Below are 22722 nucleotides of genomic sequence, written 5' to 3' on the forward strand. Positions count from 1 at the left end.
ACTAAGTTATTTTTTTTTTAAAGTATCAAGGACTCTTCCAGAAAATCTTCCCCAGGCTCCTGGAAGCGTCATCGGTACGCCTCCAGCGGTTTCCCCTGCATGGAAGTCTGACACACGCCTGAAATTTTCAAAGTATGAAAATATGCATTTTCATCCAAAAATTCAACTTTCCGCCCGCGCCCCGCAAACTTCACCCGCATTTAGGTCACTGCCTTGGGGTGCTTTACAACATATTGACGCCCCCCTGGGGTGGAAGTAGGGGAAATGTGACATTTTTCACAAAATCGAGATTTTCTCAAAAAACGCACTAAGTTATTTTGTTTTTAAAGTATCAAGGACTCTTCCAGAAAATCTTCCCCAGGCTCCTGGAAGCGTCATCGGTACGCCTCCAGCGGTTTCCCCTGCATGGAAGTCTGACACACGCCTGAAATTTTCAAAGTATGAAAATATGCATTTTCATCCAAAAATTCAACTTTCCGCCCGCGCCCCGCAAACTTCACCCCCACTTAGGTCACTGCCTTGGGGTGCTTTACAACATATTGACGCCCCCCTGGGGTGGAAGTAGGGGAAATGTGACATTTTTCACAAAATCGAGATTTTCTCAAAAAACGCACTAAGTTATTTTTTTTTTAAAGTATCAAGGACTCTTCCAGAAAATCTTCCCCAGGCTCCTGGAAGCGTCATCGGTACGCCTCCAGCGGTTTCCCCTGCATGGAAGTCTGACACACGCCTGAAATTTTCAAAGTATGAAAATATGCATTTTCATCCAAAAATTCAACTTTCCGCCCGCGCCCCGCAAACTTCACCCGCATTTAGGTCACTGCCTTGGGGTGCTTTACAACATATTGACGCCCCCCTGGGGTGGAAGTAGGGGAAATGTGACATTTTTCACAAAATCGAGATTTTCTCAAAAAACGCACTAAGTTATTTTTTTTTTAAAGTATCAAGGACTCTTCCAGAAAATCTTCCCCAGGCTCCTGGAAGCGTCATCGGTACGCCTCCAGCGGTTTCCCCTGCATGGAAGTCTGACACACGCCTGAAATTTTCAAAGTATGAAAATATGCATTTTCATCCAAAAATTCAACTTTCCGCCCGCGCCCCGCAAACTTCACCCCCACTTAGGTCACTGCCTTGGGGTGCTTTACAACATATTGACGCCCCCCTGGGGTGGAAGTGAGGGAAAGGGGGCATTTTTCACAAAAAACGGAAATTTCTCAAAATTTTTCTAAGTGTCAACGGATCTTCCAGAACAGCTTCCCCGGGCCCCAGGGAGCCTCTGCGGGATAGCGCCTACCAGCGCAACCCGCTGGAAGCATGGAAGTATTAGCGGCAACTCCCGGACAGCTTCCCCGGGCCCAGGGGAGACTCCGCGGGATAGCGCCTGCCAGCGCAACCCGCTGGAAGTATGGAAGTATTAGCGGCAACCCCCGAACAGCTTCCCCAGGATCAGGGGAGCATCCGCGGTATAGCGCATGCGATTTCCCCCTGCCTGGAAGTCCGAAATTTTTAAAGCATGAAAATATGGTTTTTCGCTCAAGATTCAAATTTCCGCCCATGGAACACACACTTTGACCTCACTTTGGAGATTTTTAGGGGTACTCAGGCCGACTATTAAGCCCCCTCCGCCGGCTTCCACTGGCCGAATATTAAGCTCCCTCCGCCGGCTTCCACTGGACGAATATTAAGCCCCCTCCGCCGGCTTCCACTGGCCGAATATTAAGCCCCCTCCGACGGCTTCCACTGGACGAATATTAAGCCCCCTTCGACTATTAAGCCCCCTCGGTGTACACTCCGTCAGGGCCTGAGCTGGGGCGGGGTGCCGGCCTCCCAGCCGCGTCCAAAGAGCTCAACCATGTTCATCACTGTCCCAACCAAAGTGGGTGCTTGTTTGTTTAGGTCAGGTGACGATAATTCCCCCCCCCTGCCTCGAGGCAAGAAAAGACAGCCAACCTCCGCAGGGGACTTCCGACAGGGAGACATCGAGCCCGCTCCGGGGGGACAAAGACAGAAAGGCGTCCGCCATTCGAGAGCCCACCCCTGGTTTCGGACTCCGGAATATTGCCCTTATGACAGTGATCCCCTCCGGAGAACAGGGACCCCCGTGGGAGGGGTCCCTCCGGCCTCGGGTCGCCCAGATTCGCCTCTCTCGCTTCGGACACGCGCCCAGCCAACGTCCCGCAGGGGACTTCCGACAGGAAAACAACGAGCCCGCTCCGGGGGGACAAAGACAGAAAGGCGTCCGCCATTCGAGAGCCCAACCCTGGGTTCGGACTCAGGAATATTGCCCTTATGACAGTGATCCCCTCCGGAGAACAGGGACCCCCGTGGGGAGGGGTCCCTCCGGCCTCGGGTCGCCCAGATTCGCCTCTCTCGCTTCGGACACGCGCCCAGCCAACGTCCCACAGGGGACTTCCGACAGGAAAACAACGAGCCCGCTCCGGGGGACAAATACAGAAAGGCGTCCGCCATTCGAGAGCCCAACCCTGGGTTCGGACTCAGGAATATTGCCCTTATGACAGTGATCCCCTCCGGAGAACAGGGACCCCCGTGGGGAGGGGTCCCTCCGGCCTCGGGTCGCCCAGATTCGCCTCTCTCACTTCGTACACGCGCCCAGCCAATGTCCCGCAGGGGACTTCACCTCCAGGGAACAGGGACCCCCGTGGGGAGGGGTCCCTCTGGCCTCAGGTCGCCCAGATTCACCTCTCTCACTTCGGACACGCGCCCAGCCAACGTCCCGCAGGGGACTTCCGACAGGAAAACAACGAGCCCGCTCCGGGGGACAAAGACAGAAAGGCGTCCGCCACTCGAGAGCCCAACCCTGGGTTCGGACTCAGGAATATTGCCCTTATGACAGTGATCCCCTCCAGAGAACAGGGACCCCCGTGGGGAGGGGTCCCTCCGGCCTCGGGTCGCCCAGATTCGCCTCTCTCACTTCGGACACGCGCCCAGCCAATGTCCCGCAGGGGACTTCACCTCCAGGGAACAGGGACCCCCGTGGGGAGGGGTCCCTCTGGCCTCGGGTCGCACAGATTCGCCTCTCTCACTTCGGACACGCGCCCAGCCAATGTCCTGCAGGGGACTTCACCTCCAGGGAACAGGGACCCCCGTGGGGAGGGGTCCCTCTGGCCTCGGTTCGCCCAGATTCGCCTCTCTCACTTCGGACACGCGCCCAGCCAACGTCCCGCAGGGGACTTCCGACAGGAAAACAACGAGCCCGCTCCGGGGGACAAAGACAGAAAGGCGTCCGCCACTCGAGAGCCCAACCCTGGGTTCGGACTCAGGAATATTGCCCTTATGACAGTGATCCCCTCCGGAGAACAGGGACCCCCGTGGGGAGGGGTCCCTCCGGCCTCGGGTCGCCCAGATTCGCCTCTCTCACTTCGGACACGCGCCCAGCCAATGTCCCGCAGGGGACTTCCGACAGGAAAACAACGAGCCCGCTCCGGGGGACAAAGACAGAAAGGCGTCCGCCACTCGAGAGCCCAACCCTGGGTTCGGACTCAGGAATATTGCCCTTATGACAGTGATCCCCTCCGGAGAACAGGGACCCCCGTGGGGAGGGGTCCCTCCGGCCTCGGGTCGCCCAGATTCGCCCCTCTCACTTCGGACACGCGCCCAGCCAATGTCCCGCAGGGGACTTCCGACAGGAAAACAACGAGCCCGCTCCGGGGGACAAATACAGAAAGGCGTCCGCCATTCGAGAGCCCAACCCTGGGTTCGGACTCAGGAATATTGCCCTTATGACAGTGATCCCCTCCGGAGAACAGGGACCCCCGTGGGGAGGGGTCCCTCCGGCCTCGGGTCGCCCAGATTCGCCTCTCTCACTTCGGACACGCGCCCAGCCAATGTCCCGCAGGGGACTTCCGACAGGAAAACAACGAGCCCGCTCCGGGGGGAAAAAGACAGAAAGGCGTCCGCCATTCGAGAGCCCAACCCTGGGTTCGGACTCAGGAATATTGCCCTTATGACAGTGATCCCCTCCGGAGAACAGGGACCCCCGTGGGGAGGGGTCCCTCCGGCCTTGGGTCGCCCAGATTCACCTCTCTCGCTTCGGACACGCGTCCAGCCAACGTCCCCTCCAGAGAACAGGGACCCCCGTGGGGAGGGGTCCCTCCGGCCTCAGGTCGCCCAGATTGGCCTCTCTCGCTTCGGACACGCGTCCAGCCAACTTCCCCTCCAGAGAACAGGGACCCCCGTGGGGAGGGGTCCCTCCGGCCTCGGGTCGCCCAGATTGGCCTCTCTCACTTCGGACACGTGCCCAGACAACGTCCCGCAGGGGACTTCCCCTCCAGAGAGCAGGGACCCCCGTGGGGAGGGGTCCCTCCGGCCTCGGGTCACCCAGATTTGCCTCTCTCACTTCGGACACGCGCCCAGACAACGTCCCGCAGGGGACTTCACCTCCAGAGAACAGGGACCTCAGAATTTTCCTAAGAGGCAAGGCATCCTCCTTATAACCTTCCCAGGCTAATGGAAGTGTCCTTGCATTACATCCGAGGTTTTTTCCTCTGCATGACAACACATGATTCGAACCCGTGACGCCGGATCGGCAAGGCCGCAGCGCTAACGAGTGAGCCACCGTGCTGTGATGAGGATCGATGGATCCAGTTGGTACCTCATCGTTACAGCCATGGCTGCTCGACAACCGTGTAGGTGCCACCCCTGGGGCTGAGTCATCCCCCGTGATGCCGTATAGGTGATTCTGACAGGTGGATCCGGTTAGGTGCCACCCCTGGGGCTGAGTCATCCCCCGTGGTGCCGTATAGGTGATTACGGCGGGTGGATCCGGTTAGAGCTAGATTCGGATGAGATGGACGTGCCTTTCCTTTTACGGCCGGTAGACAGTCCGGTGGGAGAACCGTGCTCCCCGCCCCTGGCAGAGCGAGATTCGGATGAGATGGACGTGCCTTTCTTTTTACGGACGGTAGACAGTCCGGTGGGAGAACCGTGCCCTGAGCCTGACCACACGGGGAGCGTCGTGGATGGCAGCGATTTAAGTATTCAGAAAAGGGAATGGAAAGACAAAAACCGCAGGGCTACCAAGGCCGCCGGATTGTACAAGCGTCACTCATTGAATCACCCCATGTTAAAGGGGTTCCACTCGTACCTGACAGTTACCCGTGGGGTCCCAAACTGTCAACAGGAGGTATCAAACGTAGCACGGTTTCTATTTTTTGTGAACCCAAGATTTGTAACACTCGAGTACCTCGTAAAACCATCCAAGGTTAATAATTTTTTCGAGCAACTTGGAAAACTCCGTCTATCGAGCCAGACCTCCCTCAAAATGTTGAAGCACATACGGAGATTTACCATCTATCAGATGAGGGCCACCAAACTGAGACTGGAGAATCCGCAGCTTTATAAGGCCTGTGAAGTGTTCATGAATTTTACAACAGACCTCCAGAAAACATTGTACAAGGGAGCCTGCCGAGAGTCTGTCAGTAAAAGGTGCGCCGTTCAAAAAAGCCAATCGTCCGCGGATTGTTACCGAACCTTGCATGTTGGTTAATTGGCTTCATTTTTCCCCACAGGTACGATATATTGATGAAGCCATCAAAGTCACCCAAGGACTGCCAGATGATACTGGAGGAGGCAAGGCCAACATTTCTAGCTAGCATCGAGGCTGTGACAGATGGCGGATCGGAAGTAGATCGCCGGGAAGTCGTACTGTACCTCCAAGCCCTTCTGATTCTAAAACATCTCCAAAGACCGGGTGTCGTTCGTAACATGACGGTAAGTCGTCGCGCCCTGTGGGTCAGCGGTATTTGCTGAACCGGTTCAATATTTTTCCACCTTTTTTCACATCGTAGGTTTCAGAGTGGAATGAGAGGATCCATCACATGTACCACGGAAGGCGCAAGACAATTGTGGGTGTGAAGACTCACAAGTGTTCCACCTCTCAGGTAGCAACTTTCGTACTTTCGGAGGAAGAGGAATCGGTAAGCTTTTCTCAAAGCCAGGGAACCCAGGCAACCCCACTCGCCTTTTGGAGGGGTGCCCTCTGGCTTGAGATTAACATTTTTTTTTCTTTTTCAGTGGTTCAAAGCATATGCGGAACATGTCAGGCCGGTCTTTACCGCTGGCCGAAAGATCATCACAAACTTTTTTGTGACGTGTACCGGGAAGGTCATAGAAAATCCGTCTGTGGGACTCAGACGATACCATTCAAGGCAAGGCGGCCACCAGTCAAGTGACCCACAGCCGTACGTAGCAACCGGTACTAACGATATGCTTTTCTCCGCAGCTACAACCTCACAAACATCACCAGCCACCTCGTACGGCGGGTATGTGAGACATGGACTTTGTCACAATACACGGATTGTGAAAAGCGATTGTTTGCTCGGTACTTGGCACATACAAACGACGTGGCCGAGCGAATTTACCGGGAGAAGACCCTGACCGATATGTGCCGTGCCCAAGAGCTGGTGTTCAACGCAGGAAATCGTGATGACGCTGAGATTCTGTCACCAGTGATGGCATCGACCAGTGAATTGGATAACGAGCTGGTAGACCTCACGGAAAGTGCACCCGAGTCACACGAGTCTGAGGGGCATGCAGGAAATCGTGATGACGCCGAGATTCTGTCCCCAGTAATGGCATCGACCAGTGAATTGGATAACGAGCCGGTAGACCTCACGGAAAGTGCTCCCGAGTCACCCGAGTCTACTGAGTCTACCGAGTCGTATAGTCTCGAGAATATTCGGCTCATCCCATTCAGGAGAACAAAGCCCATGTGAATCTGTCAATTTTGGTCTGTCATGAATAAAAATATTCAAATCTACGTTCATCTTTGCCTCTTTGACTCGGTCTAAAATCACTGACCTGTGATTTTTTTCCCTTAGAAAATTGCCCCAAATTTTCTAAGTGTCAAGGACTCTTCCAGAAAAGCTTCCCCAGGCTCCTGGAAGCGTCCTCGGTACACCTCCAATGTTCCACCACGGTCATCACAAAAAATTGACCTTTTGTTCAGGTCAAGCGATTTGAGGAAGGCACGGCAGCCCGTACGGTCCAGGGGTTGATCAGTCCCCTGGTACGTCCGTCCCCGTGCCCCGAAGGGGTTCCCCGCTTCTCGCCTGCAGCAGGCACGGCAGCCAGCAGCCCGTACGGTCCAGGGGTTGATCAGACCCCTGTACGTCCGGTCGTGGTCTCCGTGCCCCAGAGGGGTTCCCGCTTCTCGCCTGCAGCAGGCACGGCAGCCAGCAGCCCGTACGGTCCAGGGGTTGATCAGACCCCTGTACGTCCGGTCGTGGTCTCCGTGCCCCGGAGGGGTTCCCGCTTCCCCCCTGCAGCGTTAGAGGGGGGGATACGCATCGGAGGCAAATGACAAAAGCTTGTCTCGAGGGATGACTTTCAATAGATTGCAGCGGTTTCACGCCCTCTTGAACTCTCTCTTAAAAGTTCTTTTCAACTTTCCCTCACGGTACTTGTCCGCTATCGGTCTCGCGCCGGTATTTAGCCTTAGATGGAGTTTACCACCCGCTTTGGGCTGCATTCACAAACAACCCGACTCCGGGGAGACCGGGTCCCGCCACGCCGGGGGCCGCTACCGGCCTACCACCGTCCGCGGGCTGGGGCCACTATTAGAAGGACTCGGGCCCCCGAGCGACGTCGGGGTGGTCCGGTCTCCCATACGCCACATTTCCCGACGCCCGCCGGGCGGACGGGGATTCGGCGCTGGGCTCTTCCCTCTTCACTCGCCGTTACTGAGGGAATCCTGGTTAGTTTCTTTTCCTCCGCTTAGTAATATGCTTAAATTCAGCGGGTCGCCACGTCTGATCTGAGGTCTTTAGTCGAGTCCGGGCGCCGGCGGACGAGCCGCCGGGCGCCGCGCGCTGCCCGTCCACGCCGCCCGTAGGTAGGGGGAGGTCCGGCGCCCACCTTCGGTCTTCGCCCTCTCGTCGCCGGAGGCAGCCCTGTGTCTCCACAGACAGCCTCGCGGCACGCTCCTGGGGGGGAGTGACGGAGGGTGAACCCCATCGGGTGGGCCCAGGGCGGGTGGGTCTGGCCTTGGGGGGACGTAAGGGGAGAAAGGAGGGGAGGGCGTCGGGGCGCGGAGCCTCGGGCCTCCCTCGATGTCACCCTTGCGACGGGACCCCAGCCGCGCCACGGAGGCGATCGACCCTCAGACAGGCGTAGCCCCGGGAGCAACCCGGGGCCGCAAGGTGCGTTCGAAGTGTCGATGATCAATGTGTCCTGCAATTCACACTAATTCTCGCAGCTAGCTGCGTTCTTCATCGACGCGCGAGCCGAGTGATCCACCGTTAAGAGTCGCGCTTTCTGGGTCTGGGACGCTCGGAGGCGCCCCCTCTTTCACTCTCGTGTCGGCCGGCCGCAAAAGACTGGGGTGCGTCGAAAGGGGTTTTCCATCTCGGCCCTGTTGCCCCGGGCGCTCGGCCTCCCACGTCCCTCCCTCCGGCGGGGAGGAGAACGAAGGAGGGCTCGAGGCTTCTCGACCTACCGCCCGGACCCGCGTACCCCGGGGAGGGGGGTGCGCGAGCGCACGGGAGAATGGTACCCGGGACGGCCTTTCGCGTGCGGGGGGCTTCTGTTTTTCCTCGGCAGGTGGCGGCAGGGCAAAATCGTCGGCGCGAGGCCGGGCGTCTTTCTCGGGCGACGGAGCGAGAGGGGCTCCCCGCGCCCTCCCGACGTCGCCCGCCCGCTGTCCTCGCGTGCCCTCGACGCCCCCGCCCTGCGGAGCGCCCTGGCGAAGCGGAAGGAGACCCACCACCGCCCCCATCACGTTCGGTACCCTGCGGGGATTTGGCGGATGGCTGGCCTCAGCTTCCTGATCCTCGCCTCATCGGTATTTTTCACTCGCCCATTAATGATCCTTCCGCAGGTTCATCTAGGGAAACATTGGTGCGACTTTTGCTTCCTCTAGATAGTCAAACCTCTAGATAGTCAACGAACAGAGTGATCCACTATTAAGTGTCGCACTTTGTGGTTGTGGGGACGCTCGGAGGCACCCCCTTTTCACTCTCAGTTCGGCCGGCCGCAAAAGAATGGGTTGTTTTCAAATCTCGGCCCTGTTGCCCCGGGCGCTCGGCCTCCCCGCCCCTCCCTCCAGCAGGGAGGAGAACGAAGGAGGGCTCGAGGCTTCTCGACCTACCACCCAGACCCACATACCCCGGGGAGGGGTACGTGAGCGCACAGGAGAATGGTACCCGGGACGGCCTTTCGCGTGCACGGGGGGCTTCCTGTTTTTCCTCGGCAGGCAGCGTCAGGGCAACAATCATCGGCGCGAGGCCGGGCGTCTTTTTCCTGGGCGACGGAGCGAGAGGGGCTCCCCGCACCCTCCCGACGTCGCCCGCCCGCTGTCCTCGCGTGCCCTCGACACCCCCGCCCTGCAGAGCGCCCTGGCAAAGCGGAAGGAGAACCACTTACACGTGCATGGCTTAATCTTTGAGACAAGCATATGCTACTGGCAGGATCAACCAGGTAGCTCCCCAACACGACTGGACCGCGTTGAGGCGAGGGAGCGGACCCGGAGGGGGAGAGCGAGGAAGAGAGGCCGGAGGAAGCCCCGCAGCGGGAAGGGCGCCCGGAGGAAGGGAAATCCTCATCGTCGTCGTCGTCCGTGCCGGTAGGCGGCATCACGGGGGCGTAACCCACGGGAAAAAGGAGCCTGAACGGCGAGTGCAGTGCCGCCAGGAGATCGTGCACGCTGTACGGCGCGCAAAGCCACCGATGCGGAGGGCGTCTGGAAAATACCCACCTTGCACGGAGAGGGCGAGGTGACTGGCCCGCGGAGGACGCCACGGCCGCCCCGCCTCGTGACCCACCGCTCCCGGGGCGACACACAGAGTCGCTGCTGGGGAGAGGGGCCAGGGCGTGGGGGGGCCTGCGCGGCGCCGCCGTCTGGCTTAGACCCGGCCTCCCGAACGGAGGGCATCTGTCGCGAAAGACCACCCCTTGCGCGGGAAGGTCGAGGTGACTGGCCTCCGGAGGACGCCACGGCCGCCCTGCCTCGTGACCCACCGCTCCCGGGGCGACGCACAGAGTCGCTGCTGGGGAGAGGGGCCAGGGCGTGGGGGGCCTGTGCGGCGCCACCGTCTGGCTTAGACCTGCCTCCACCGCGGGGGGTCCTCGACCCACCGGCGGACGGGCGCGAGGAGTGGGAGAGGGGGGCTGGCCGTCGGGGTCCGCCGCGGCTCCAGCACAAGCCCCAGCGACCCGGAGGTCAAGCGCGGGGCATGGTCGGCCTGGCCGTGTCGGCGTCGCCCTCCAGCGTAGTCCCTTGTCCCGGGCTCTTGCCCGTAACCTCAAAGGTGACCGACCAAGCGGCGTCTCCCCCCGAAGCCGTGTCTCGACTGTTGAGAACAGACGAAGTCCGGTGCGGCAATACGCCGGGTACTCCCTTCGCCAAACTCGTGCCCCCCCCTTCGATTCGTCTTTCCTTCTCCATCCTCCATTCTCGCTCCGGGGCGTCCGCTTGGTCTCTCTCTCGCTCTCGCGCTCCCTGCCGAGCCGCCTCGGAGGACGGCGGACGAGGGGAAGGCGACGGCGTTCGGCCGCGGGGCACACCGCACGGTGAGAACCCACTCGCCCGCCTCCCCGCACGTCTGTCATCCCCCCACTATCGTAGGGGCTCGGGAAAAGACTGGAAAACGCGGAGCTCAGCGGTGGCGTGGAAGCGCCACCCACTGCCGCCGCTCTCGCCGATGCCCACCGCGGAGGCTGCCCTTCGGACGCTGGGGTGCGGCGCGGGCCTCCGCAGACAAGCTGCGCATCTTGTCGTCGTCGTCCGTGCCGGTAGGCGGCATCACGGGGGCGTAACCCACAGGAAAAAGGAGCCTGAACGGCGAGTGCAGTGCCGCCAGGAGATCGTGCACGCTGTACGGCGCGCAAAGCCACCGATGCGGAGGGCGTCTGGAAAATACCCACCTTGCACGGAGAGGGCGAGGTGACTGGCCCGCGGAGGACGCCACGGCCGCCCCGCCTCGTGACCCACCGCTCCCGGGGCGACACACAGAGTCGCTGCTGGGGAGAGGGGCCAGGGCGTGGGGGGCCTGCGCGGCGCCGCCGTCTGGCTTAGACCCGGCCTCCCGAACGGAGGGCATCTGTCGCGAAAGACCACCCCTTGCGCGGGAAGGTCGAGGTGACTGGCCTCCGGAGGACGCCACGGCCGCCCTGCCTCGTGACCCACCGCTCCCGGGGCGACGCACTGAGTCGCTGCTGGGGAGAGGGGCCAGGGCGTGGGGGGCCTGTGCGGCGCCGCCGTCTGGCTTAGACCTGCCTCCACCGCGGGGGGTCCTCGACCCACCGGCGGACGGGCGCGAGGAGTGGGAGAGGGGGGCTGGCCGTCGGGGTCCGCCGCGGCTCCAGCACAAGCCCCAGCGACCCGGAGGTCAAGCGCGGGGCATGGTCGGCCTGGCCGTGTCGGCGTCGCCCTCCGGCGTAGTCCCTTGTCCCGGGCTCTTGCCCGTAACCTCAAAGGTGACCGACCGAGCGGCGTCTCCCCCCGAAGCCGTGTCTCGACTGTTGAGAACAGACGAAGTCCGGTGCGGCAATACGCCGGGTACTCCCTTCGCCAAACTCGTGCCCCCCCTTCGATTCGTCTTTCCTTCTCCATCCTCCCTTCTCGCTCCGGGGCGTCCGCTTGGTCTCTCTCTCTCGCTCTCCCTCTCGCTCTCGCGCTCCCTGCCGAGCCGCCTCGGAGGACGGCGGACGAGGGGAAGGCGACGGCGTTCGGCCGCGGGGCACACCGCACGGTGAGAACCCACTCGCCCGCCTCCCCGCACGTCTGTCATCCCCCCACTATCGTAGGGGCTCGGGAAAAGACTGGAAAACGCGGAGCTCGGCGGTGGCGTGGAAGCGCCACCCACCGCCGCCGCTCTCGCCGATGCCCACCGCGGAGGCCGCCCTTCGGACGCTGGGGTGCGGCGCGGGCCTCCGCGGACGAGCTGCGCATCTGGAAGTCAAAGGGCCGCCCTCGGAGAAGATCGTTGTGCTGCCCCGCGCGGGGAGCGATTCGGACGGCGGGCCCCCACGCCGAGGTGGGTGGGCGCCCCTCCGTTCGCCCGTGCGGGTCGTCGGACCGCTGCCGTACCACGGTTCGGGTCAAACTCCCCACAGCTCGGCCGCCTCCGTCCGTAGACGGGAGGGCGACCGCCGGCGTGCGCGCCCAAGGACGAGTGCCTGAAACCCGGGGGGGGTAACAGAGGAAGGAGACCGCCCGCCGTAAACCGACGCGGGCTCCAAAGCCCGGGCCGAGCGAGCGGCACCACCTCCCCACCCGGGAGCGCTGAGCCAGATCGATCGGAAGAAAGGGCAGGGGCTCGGGTGGAACCCCTGCCTCCGTTCTTCCCCTCGGGGGAGACGGGGAAGAAACGTGCCCCTGGAGTCCTGGAAGCGAGTGTCCGGCGCGCTCCGGGCGCCCTCGAGACGGAAGCCGGGTCGCGGTGCGATTCTCTCATAGGTCTCCCCGTTGGCGCGGAAGCGGGAGACATCCGACACAGAGAAACGCCGAGCCCGCTCCGAGGGGACAAAGTCAGAAGGAGCGATCCGCCCTCCCAGAGCCCTCCTGCGGACGAGGACTCTGGATCTGCCCCCCTTCTGACGACCGTCGCCCTCAGAGGACAGGAACCCACGTGGGGAGGGTCCGTTCGGGCTCGGGCGACCCAGGAAACGCGTCTCGGACTCGGGACGGACAACCGGCAAAAGTCCCCCTGGAGCCGCGGAAGCCTGGTCTCGGCGCGAGTGCGAACTTCCATGCAAAAGGGGGGTACTCGCCAAACCGCCTACCCGAGTCGAGGAACCACGAAAACAACGGATTTTGGTCGGGGCCGAGAGGTACCTCTCTCTCCTATATCCTGCAGCTGGTGTGCAAAACTGGGTATTTGCATGGTGAGACACCGACCCCCACTTTAAGGGAACAAAGTCAAAAAGTGTCCGACCTCCTGGAGCCGTGCGGCGGATCCGGCGGCCAGAAATTTCCTCATTCCGGTTCTATTTTTTTTTTTTTCGAATTTGCGAAATTTGGAGGCCAGGCGGCGTGGCTGGGACCTGGACTAGCTCGAAACACCCTGAACCGGTGAGCGGAATCGATTTCCCAAAGTTCTACGGCTCCCGGAAGCCAAAAACAGCTCGCCGGAAAATTTCAAAGTCCCAAGGACTCTTTCTTGAAAATCAATCCGGGGGCCATGGAAGTGTCCTCGGTACAACCTCAGAGCTTTCCCCCGCCTGGAAGTCTGACAGCGGTCTGACGTTTTTCAAAGTTTTGAGCTCTCTGTTTGTTCTCAAATGTGGATTTTCTCAAAAATTCAACTTTCCGCCCGCGCCCTGCAAACTTCACCCCCACTTAGGTCACTGCCTTGGGGTGCTTTACAACATATTGACGCCCCCCTGGGGTGGAAGTAGGGGAAATGTGACATTTTTCACAAAATCGAGATTTTCTCAAAAAACGCACTAAGTTATTTTTTTTTTAAAGTATCAAGGACTCTTCCAGAAAATCTTCCCCAGGCTCCTGGAAGCGTCATCGGTACGCCTCCAGCGGTTTCCCCTGCATGGAAGTCTGACACACGCCTGAAATTTTCAAAGTATGAAAATATGCATTTTCATCCAAAAATTCAACTTTCCGCCCGCGCCCCGCAAACTTCACCCCCACTTAGGTCACTGCCTTGGGGTGCTTTACAACATATTGACGCCCCCCTGGGGTGGAAGTAGGGGAAATGTGACATTTTTCACAAAATCGAGATTTTCTCAAAAAACGCACTAAGTTATTTTTTTTTTAAAGTATCAAGGACTCTTCCAGAAAATCTTCCCCAGGCTCCTGGAAGCGTCATCGGTACGCCTCCAGCGGTTTCCCCTGCATGGAAGTCTGACACACGCCTGAAATTTTCAAAGTATGAAAATATGCATTTTCATCCAAAAATTCAACTTTCCGCCCGCGCCCCGCAAACTTCACCCGCATTTAGGTCACTGCCTTGGGGTGCTTTACAACATATTGACGCCCCCCTGGGGTGGAAGTAGGGGAAATGTGACATTTTTCACAAAATCGAGATTTTCTCAAAAAACGCACTAAGTTATTTTGTTTTTAAAGTATCAAGGACTCTTCCAGAAAATCTTCCCCAGGCTCCTGGAAGCGTCATCGGTACGCCTCCAGCGGTTTCCCCTGCATGGAAGTCTGACACACGCCTGAAATTTTCAAAGTATGAAAATATGCATTTTCATCCAAAAATTCAACTTTCCGCCCGCGCCCCGCAAACTTCACCCCCACTTAGGTCACTGCCTTGGGGTGCTTTACAACATATTGACGCCCCCCTGGGGTGGAAGTAGGGGAAATGTGACATTTTTCACAAAATCGAGATTTTCTCAAAAAACGCACTAAGTTATTTTTTTTTTAAAGTATCAAGGACTCTTCCAGAAAATCTTCCCCAGGCTCCTGGAAGCGTCATCGGTACGCCTCCAGCGGTTTCCCCTGCATGGAAGTCTGACACACGCCTGAAATTTTCAAAGTATGAAAATATGCATTTTCATCCAAAAATTCAACTTTCCGCCCGCGCCCCGCAAACTTCACCCGCATTTAGGTCACTGCCTTGGGGTGCTTTACAACATATTGACGCCCCCCTGGGGTGGAAGTAGGGGAAATGTGACATTTTTCACAAAATCGAGATTTTCTCAAAAAACGCACTAAGTTATTTTTTTTTTAAAGTATCAAGGACTCTTCCAGAAAATCTTCCCCAGGCTCCTGGAAGCGTCATCGGTACGCCTCCAGCGGTTTCCCCTGCATGGAAGTCTGACACACGCCTGAAATTTTCAAAGTATGAAAATATGCATTTTCATCCAAAAATTCAACTTTCCGCCCGCGCCCCGCAAACTTCACCCCCACTTAGGTCACTGCCTTGGGGTGCTTTACAACATATTGACGCCCCCCTGGGGTGGAAGTGAGGGAAAGGGGGCATTTTTCACAAAAAACGGAAATTTCTCAAAATTTTTCTAAGTGTCAACGGATCTTCCAGAACAGCTTCCCCGGGCCCCAGGGAGCCTCTGCGGGATAGCGCCTACCAGCGCAACCCGCTGGAAGCATGGAAGTATTAGCGGCAACTCCCGGACAGCTTCCCCGGGCCCAGGGGAGACTCCGCGGGATAGCGCCTGCCAGCGCAACCCGCTGGAAGTATGGAAGTATTAGCGGCAACCCCCGAACAGCTTCCCCAGGATCAGGGGAGCATCCGCGGTATAGCGCATGCGATTTCCCCCTGCCTGGAAGTCCGAAATTTTTAAAGCATGAAAATATGGTTTTTCGCTCAAGATTCAAATTTCCGCCCATGGAACACACACTTTGACCTCACTTTGGAGATTTTTAGGGGTACTCAGGCCGACTATTAAGCCCCCTCCGCCGGCTTCCACTGGCCGAATATTAAGCTCCCTCCGCCGGCTTCCACTGGACGAATATTAAGCCCCCTCCGCCGGCTTCCACTGGCCGAATATTAAGCCCCCTCCGACGGCTTCCACTGGACGAATATTAAGCCCCCTTCGACTATTAAGCCCCCTCGGTGTACACTCCGTCAGGGCCTGAGCTGGGGCGGGGTGCCGGCCTCCCAGCCGCGTCCAAAGAGCTCAACCATGTTCATCACTGTCCCAACCAAAGTGGGTGCTTGTTTGTTTAGGTCAGGTGACGATAATTCCCCCCCCCTGCCTCGAGGCAAGAAAAGACAGCCAACCTCCGCAGGGGACTTCCGACAGGGAGACATCGAGCCCGCTCCGGGGGGACAAAGACAGAAAGGCGTCCGCCATTCGAGAGCCCACCCCTGGTTTCGGACTCCGGAATATTGCCCTTATGACAGTGATCCCCTCCGGAGAACAGGGACCCCCGTGGGAGGGGTCCCTCCGGCCTCGGGTCGCCCAGATTCGCCTCTCTCGCTTCGGACACGCGCCCAGCCAACGTCCCGCAGGGGACTTCCGACAGGAAAACAACGAGCCCGCTCCGGGGGGACAAAGACAGAAAGGCGTCCGCCATTCGAGAGCCCAACCCTGGGTTCGGACTCAGGAATATTGCCCTTATGACAGTGATCCCCTCCGGAGAACAGGGACCCCCGTGGGGAGGGGTCCCTCCGGCCTCGGGTCGCCCAGATTCGCCTCTCTCGCTTCGGACACGCGCCCAGCCAACGTCCCACAGGGGACTTCCGACAGGAAAACAACGAGCCCGCTCCGGGGGACAAATACAGAAAGGCGTCCGCCATTCGAGAGCCCAACCCTGGGTTCGGACTCAGGAATATTGCCCTTATGACAGTGATCCCCTCCGGAGAACAGGGACCCCCGTGGGGAGGGGTCCCTCCGGCCTCGGGTCGCCCAGATTCGCCTCTCTCACTTCGTACACGCGCCCAGCCAATGTCCCGCAGGGGACTTCACCTCCAGGGAACAGGGACCCCCGTGGGGAGGGGTCCCTCTGGCCTCAGGTCGCCCAGATTCACCTCTCTCACTTCGGACACGCGCCCAGCCAACGTCCCGCAGGGGACTTCCGACAGGAAAACAACGAGCCCGCTCCGGGGGACAAAGACAGAAAGGCGTCCGCCACTCGAGAGCCCAACCCTGGGTTCGGACTCAGGAATATTGCCCTTATGACAGTGATCCCCTCCAGAGAACAGGGACCCCCGTGGGGAGGGGTCCCTCCGGCCTCGGGTCGCCCAGATTCGCCTCTCTCACTTCGGACACGCGCCCAGCCAATGTCCCGCAGGGGACTTCACCTCCAGGGAACAGGGACCCCCGTGGGGAGGGGTCCCTCTGGCCTCGGGTCGCACAGATTCGCCTCTCTCACTTCGGACACGCGCCCAGCCAATGTCCTGCAGGGGACTTCACCTCCAGGGAACAGGGACCCCCGTGGGGAGGGGTCCCTCTGGCCTCGGTTCGCCCAGATTCGCCTCTCTCACTTCGGACACGCGCCCAGCCAACGTCCCGCAGGGGACTTCCGACAGGAAAACAACGAGCCCGCTCCGGGGGACAAAGACAGAAAGGCGTCCGCCACTCGAGAGCCCAACCCTGGGTTCGGACTCAGGAATATTGCCCTTATGACAGTGATCCCCTCCGGAGAACAGGGACCCCCGTGGGGAGGGGTCCCTCCGGCCTCGGGTCGCCCAGATTCGCCTCTCTCACTTCGGACACGCGCCCAGCCAATGTCCCGCAGGGGACTTCCGACAGGAAAACAACGAGCCCGCTCCGGGGGACAAAGACAGAAAGGCGTCCGCCACTCGAGAGCCCAACCCTGGGTTCGGACTCAGGAATATTGCCCTTATGACAGTGATCCCCTCCGGAGAACAGGGACCCCCGTGGGGAGGGGTCCCTCCGGCCTCGGGTCGCCCAGATTCGCCCCTCTCACTTCGGACACGCGCCCAGCCAATGTCCCGCAGGGGACTTCCGACAGGAAAACAACGAGCCCGCTCCGGGGGACAAATACAGAAAGGCGTCCGCCATTCGAGAGCCCAACCCTGGGTTCGGACTCAGGAATATTGCCCTTATGACAGTGATCCCCTCCGGAGAACAGGGACCCCCGTGGGGAGGGGTCCCTCCGGCCTCGGGTCGCCCAGATTCGCCTCTCTCACTTCGGACACGCGCCCAGCCAATGTCCCGCAGGGGACTTCCGACAGGAAAACAACGAGCCCGCTCCGGGGGGAAAAAGACAGAAAGGCGTCCGCCATTCGAGAGCCCAACCCTGGGTTCGGACTCAGGAATATTGCCCTTATGACAGTGATCCCCTCCGGAGAACAGGGACCCCCGTGGGGAGGGGTCCCTCCGGCCTTGGGTCGCCCAGATTCACCTCTCTCGCTTCGGACACGCGTCCAGCCAACGTCCCCTCCAGAGAACAGGGACCCCCGTGGGGAGGGGTCCCTCCGGCCTCAGGTCGCCCAGATTGGCCTCTCTCGCTTCGGACACGCGTCCAGCCAACTTCCCCTCCAGAGAACAGGGACCCCCGTGGGGAGGGGTCCCTCCGGCCTCGGGTCGCCCAGATTGGCCTCTCTCACTTCGGACACGTGCCCAGACAACGTCCCGCAGGGGACTTCCCCTCCAGAGAGCAGGGACCCCCGTGGGGAGGGGTCCCTCCGGCCTCGGGTCACCCAGATTTGCCTCTCTCACTTCGGACACGCGCCCAGACAACGTCCCGCAGGGGACTTCACCTCCAGAGAACAGGGACCTCAGAATTTTCCTAAGAGGCAAGGCATCCTCCTTATAACCTTCCCAGGCTAATGGAAGTGTCCTTGCATTACATCCGAGGTTTTTTCCTCTGCATGACAACACATGATTCGAACCCGTGACGCCGGATCGGCAAGGCCGCAGCGCTAACGAGTGAGCCACCGTGCTGTGATGAGGATCGATGGATCCAGTTGGTACCTCATCGTTACAGCCATGGCTGCTCGACAACCGTGTAGGTGCCACCCCTGGGGCTGAGTCATCCCCCGTGATGCCGTATAGGTGATTCTGACAGGTGGATCCGGTTAGGTGCCACCCCTGGGGCTGAGTCATCCCCCGTGGTGCCGTATAGGTGATTACGGCGGGTGGATCCGGTTAGAGCTAGATTCGGATGAGATGGACGTGCCTTTCCTTTTACGGCCGGTAGACAGTCCGGTGGGAGAACCGTGCTCCCCGCCCCTGGCAGAGCGAGATTCGGATGAGATGGACGTGCCTTTCTTTTTACGGACGGTAGACAGTCCGGTGGGAGAACCGTGCCCTGAGCCTGACCACACGGGGAGCGTCGTGGATGGCAGCGATTTAAGTATTCAGAAAAGGGAATGGAAAGACAAAAACCGCAGGGCTACCAAGGCCGCCGGATTGTACAAGCGTCACTCATTGAATCACCCCATGTTAAAGGGGTTCCACTCGTACCTGACAGTTACCCGTGGGGTCCCAAACTGTCAACAGGAGGTATCAAACGTAGCACGGTTTCTATTTTTTGTGAACCCAAGATTTGTAACACTCGAGTACCTCGTAAAACCATCCAAGGTTAATAATTTTTTCGAGCAACTTGGAAAACTCCGTCTATCGAGCCAGACCTCCCTCAAAATGTTGAAGCACATACGGAGATTTACCATCTATCAGATGAGGGCCACCAAACTGAGACTGGAGAATCCGCAGCTTTATAAGGCCTGTGAAGTGTTCATGAATTTTACAACAGACCTCCAGAAAACATTGTACAAGGGAGCCTGCCGAGAGTCTGTCAGTAAAAGGTGCGCCGTTCAAAAAAGCCAATCGTCCGCGGATTGTTACCGAACCTTGCATGTTGGTTAATTGGCTTCATTTTTCCCCACAGGTACGATATATTGATGAAGCCATCAAAGTCACCCAAGGACTGCCAGATGATACTGGAGGAGGCAAGGCCAACATTTCTAGCTAGCATCGAGGCTGTGACAGATGGCGGATCGGAAGTAGATCGCCGGGAAGTCGTACTGTACCTCCAAGCCCTTCTGATTCTAAAACATCTCCAAAGACCGGGTGTCGTTCGTAACATGACGGTAAGTCGTCGCGCCCTGTGGGTCAGCGGTATTTGCTGAACCGGTTCAATATTTTTCCACCTTTTTTCACATCGTAGGTTTCAGAGTGGAATGAGAGGATCCATCACATGTACCACGGAAGGCGCAAGACAATTGTGGGTGTGAAGACTCACAAGTGTTCCACCTCTCAGGTAGCAACTTTCGTACTTTCGGAGGAAGAGGAATCGGTAAGCTTTTCTCAAAGCCAGGGAACCCAGGCAACCCCACTCGCCTTTTGGAGGGGTGCCCTCTGGCTTGAGATTAACATTTTTTTTTCTTTTTCAGTGGTTCAAAGCATATGCGGAACATGTCAGGCCGGTCTTTACCGCTGGCCGAAAGATCATCACAAACTTTTTTGTGACGTGTACCGGGAAGGTCATAGAAAATCCGTCTGTGGGACTCAGACGATACCATTCAAGGCAAGGCGGCCACCAGTCAAGTGACCCACAGCCGTACGTAGCAACCGGTACTAACGATATGCTTTTCTCCGCAGCTACAACCTCACAAACATCACCAGCCACCTCGTACGGCGGGTATGTGAGACATGGACTTTGTCACAATACACGGATTGTGAAAAGCGATTGTTTGCTCGGTACTTGGCACATACAAACGACGTGGCCGAGCGAATTTACCGGGAGAAGACCCTGACCGATATGTGCCGTGCCCAAGAGCTGGTGTTCAACGCAGGAAATCGTGATGACGCTGAGATTCTGTCACCAGTGATGGCATCGACCAGTGAATTGGATAACGAGCTGGTAGACCTCACGGAAAGTGCACCCGAGTCACACGAGTCTGAGGGGCATGCAGGAAATCGTGATGACGCCGAGATTCTGTCCCCAGTAATGGCATCGACCAGTGAATTGGATAACGAGCCGGTAGACCTCACGGAAAGTGCTCCCGAGTCACCCGAGTCTACTGAGTCTACCGAGTCGTATAGTCTCGAGAATATTCGGCTCATCCCATTCAGGAGAACAAAGCCCATGTGAATCTGTCAATTTTGGTCTGTCATGAATAAAAATATTCAAATCTACGTTCATCTTTGCCTCTTTGACTCGGTCTAAAATCACTGACCTGTGATTTTTTTCCCTTAGAAAATTGCCCCAAATTTTCTAAGTGTCAAGGACTCTTCCAGAAAAGCTTCCCCAGGCTCCTGGAAGCGTCCTCGGTACACCTCCAATGTTCCACCACGGTCATCACAAAAAATTGACCTTTTGTTCAGGTCAAGCGATTTGAGGAAGGCACGGCAGCCCGTACGGTCCAGGGGTTGATCAGTCCCCTGGTACGTCCGTCCCCGTGCCCCGAAGGGGTTCCCCGCTTCTCGCCTGCAGCAGGCACGGCAGCCAGCAGCCCGTACGGTCCAGGGGTTGATCAGACCCCTGTACGTCCGGTCGTGGTCTCCGTGCCCCAGAGGGGTTCCCGCTTCTCGCCTGCAGCAGGCACGGCAGCCAGCAGCCCGTACGGTCCAGGGGTTGATCAGACCCCTGTACGTCCGGTCGTGGTCTCCGTGCCCCGGAGGGGTTCCCGCTTCCCCCCTGCAGCGTTAGAGGGGGGGATACGCATCGGAGGCAAATGACAAAAGCTTGTCTCGAGGGATGACTTTCAATAGATTGCAGCGGTTTCACGCCCTCTTGAACTCTCTCTTAAAAGTTCTTTTCAACTTTCCCTCACGGTACTTGTCCGCTATCGGTCTCGCGCCGGTATTTAGCCTTAGATGGAGTTTACCACCCGCTTTGGGCTGCATTCACAAACAACCCGACTCCGGGGAGACCGGGTCCCGCCACGCCGGGGGCCGCTACCGGCCTACCACCGTCCGCGGGCTGGGGCCACTATTAGAAGGACTCGGGCCCCCGAGCGACGTCGGGGTGGTCCGGTCTCCCGTACGCCACATTTCCCGACGCCCGCCGGGCGGACGGGGATTCGGCGCTGGGCTCTTCCCTCTTCACTCGCCGTTACTGAGGGAATCCTGGTTAGTTTCTTTTCCTCCGCTTAGTAATATGCTTAAATTCAGCGGGTCGCCACGTCTGATCTGAGGTCTTTAGTCGAGTCCGGGCGCCGGCGGACGAGCCGCCGGGCGCCGCGCGCTGCCCGTCCACGCCGCCCGTAGGTAGGGGGAGGTCCGGCGCCCACCTTCGGTCTTCGCCCTCTCGTCGCCGGAGGCAGCCCTGTGTCTCCACAGACAGCCTCGCGGCACGCTCCTGGGGGGGAGTGACGGAGGGTGAACCCCATCGGGTGGGCCCAGGGCGGGTGGGTCTGGCCTTGGGGGGACGTAAGGGGAGAAAGGAGGGGAGGGCGTCGGGGCGCGGAGCCTCGGGCCTCCCTCGATGTCACCCTTGCGACGGGACCCCAGCCGCGCCACGGAGGCGATCGACCCTCAGACAGGCGTAGCCCCGGGAGCAACCCGGGGCCGCAAGGTGCGTTCGAAGTGTCGATGATCAATGTGTCCTGCAATTCACACTAATTCTCGCAGCTAGCTGCGTTCTTCATCGACGCGCGAGCCGAGTGATCCACCGTTAAGAGTCGCGCTTTCTGGGTCTGGGACGCTCGGAGGCGCCCCCTCTTTCACTCTCGTGTCGGCCGGCCGCAAAAGACTGGGGTGCGTCGAAAGGGGTTTTCCATCTCGGCCCTGTTGCCCCGGGCGCTCGGCCTCCCACGTCCCTCCCTCCGGCGGGGAGGAGAACGAAGGAGGGCTCGAGGCTTCTCGACCTACCGCCCGGACCCGCGTACCCCGGGGAGGGGGGTGCGCGAGCGCACGGGAGAATGGTACCCGGGACGGCCTTTCGCGTGCGGGGGGCTTCTGTTTTTCCTCGGCAGGTGGCGGCAGGGCAAAATCGTCGGCGCGAGGCCGGGCGTCTTTCTCGGGCGACGGAGCGAGAGGGGCTCCCCGCGCCCTCCCGACGTCGCCCGCCCGCTGTCCTCGCGTGCCCTCGACGCCCCCGCCCTGCGGAGCGCCCTGGCGAAGCGGAAGGAGACCCACCACCGCCCCCATCACGTTCGGTACCCTGCGGGGATTTGGCGGATGGCTGGCCTCAGCTTCCTGATCCTCGCCTCATCGGTATTTTTCACTCGCCCATTAATGATCCTTCCGCAGGTTCATCTAGGGAAACATTGGTGCGACTTTTGCTTCCTCTAGATAGTCAAACCTCTAGATAGTCAACGAACAGAGTGATCCACTATTAAGTGTCGCACTTTGTGGTTGTGGGGACGCTCGGAGGCACCCCCTTTTCACTCTCAGTTCGGCCGGCCGCAAAAGAATGGGTTGTTTTCA

General features: G+C 59.2%; 2 protein-coding genes and 2 non-coding genes across 4 annotated transcripts; 2 read left to right on the plus strand and 2 right to left on the minus strand.

Annotated features, from left to right (window-relative positions):
- Nucleotides 1-4882: 4882 nt before the first annotated feature.
- Nucleotides 4883-7497, plus strand: LOC143790776 (uncharacterized). The gene is made up of 5 exons (XM_077279178.1): nucleotides 4883-5445; nucleotides 5529-5730; nucleotides 5808-5936; nucleotides 6034-6167; nucleotides 6242-7497. Exons 1-5 carry the CDS (start codon nucleotides 4895-4897, stop codon nucleotides 6732-6734), a joined length of 1509 nt encoding a protein of 502 aa, XP_077135293.1. The 5' UTR covers nucleotides 4883-4894; the 3' UTR covers nucleotides 6735-7497.
- A 616-nt stretch (nucleotides 7498-8113) lies between these two features.
- LOC143790787 (5.8S ribosomal RNA) lies at nucleotides 8114-8267 on the minus strand. Its single transcript, XR_013219858.1, has one exon. It is a non-coding gene; the product is annotated as a 5.8S ribosomal RNA (ribosomal RNA).
- A 10324-nt stretch (nucleotides 8268-18591) lies between these two features.
- On the plus strand, nucleotides 18592-21206 carry LOC143790775 (uncharacterized). The gene is made up of 5 exons (XM_077279177.1): nucleotides 18592-19154; nucleotides 19238-19439; nucleotides 19517-19645; nucleotides 19743-19876; nucleotides 19951-21206. The coding sequence occupies exons 1-5, from the start codon at nucleotides 18604-18606 to the stop codon at nucleotides 20441-20443; spliced, it is 1509 nt and encodes a 502-aa protein (XP_077135292.1). The 5' UTR covers nucleotides 18592-18603; the 3' UTR covers nucleotides 20444-21206.
- Nucleotides 21207-21822: 616 nt separating this feature from the next.
- Nucleotides 21823-21976, minus strand: LOC143790788 (5.8S ribosomal RNA). The gene has a single exon (XR_013219859.1). It is a non-coding gene; the product is annotated as a 5.8S ribosomal RNA (ribosomal RNA).
- Between the last annotated feature and the right edge of the window lie 746 nt (nucleotides 21977-22722).

This window comes from Ranitomeya variabilis, unplaced genomic scaffold (genome assembly GCF_051348905.1).
Source record: "Ranitomeya variabilis isolate aRanVar5 unplaced genomic scaffold, aRanVar5.hap1 Scaffold_551, whole genome shotgun sequence".
Taxonomy (NCBI): domain Eukaryota; kingdom Metazoa; phylum Chordata; class Amphibia; order Anura; family Dendrobatidae; genus Ranitomeya; species Ranitomeya variabilis.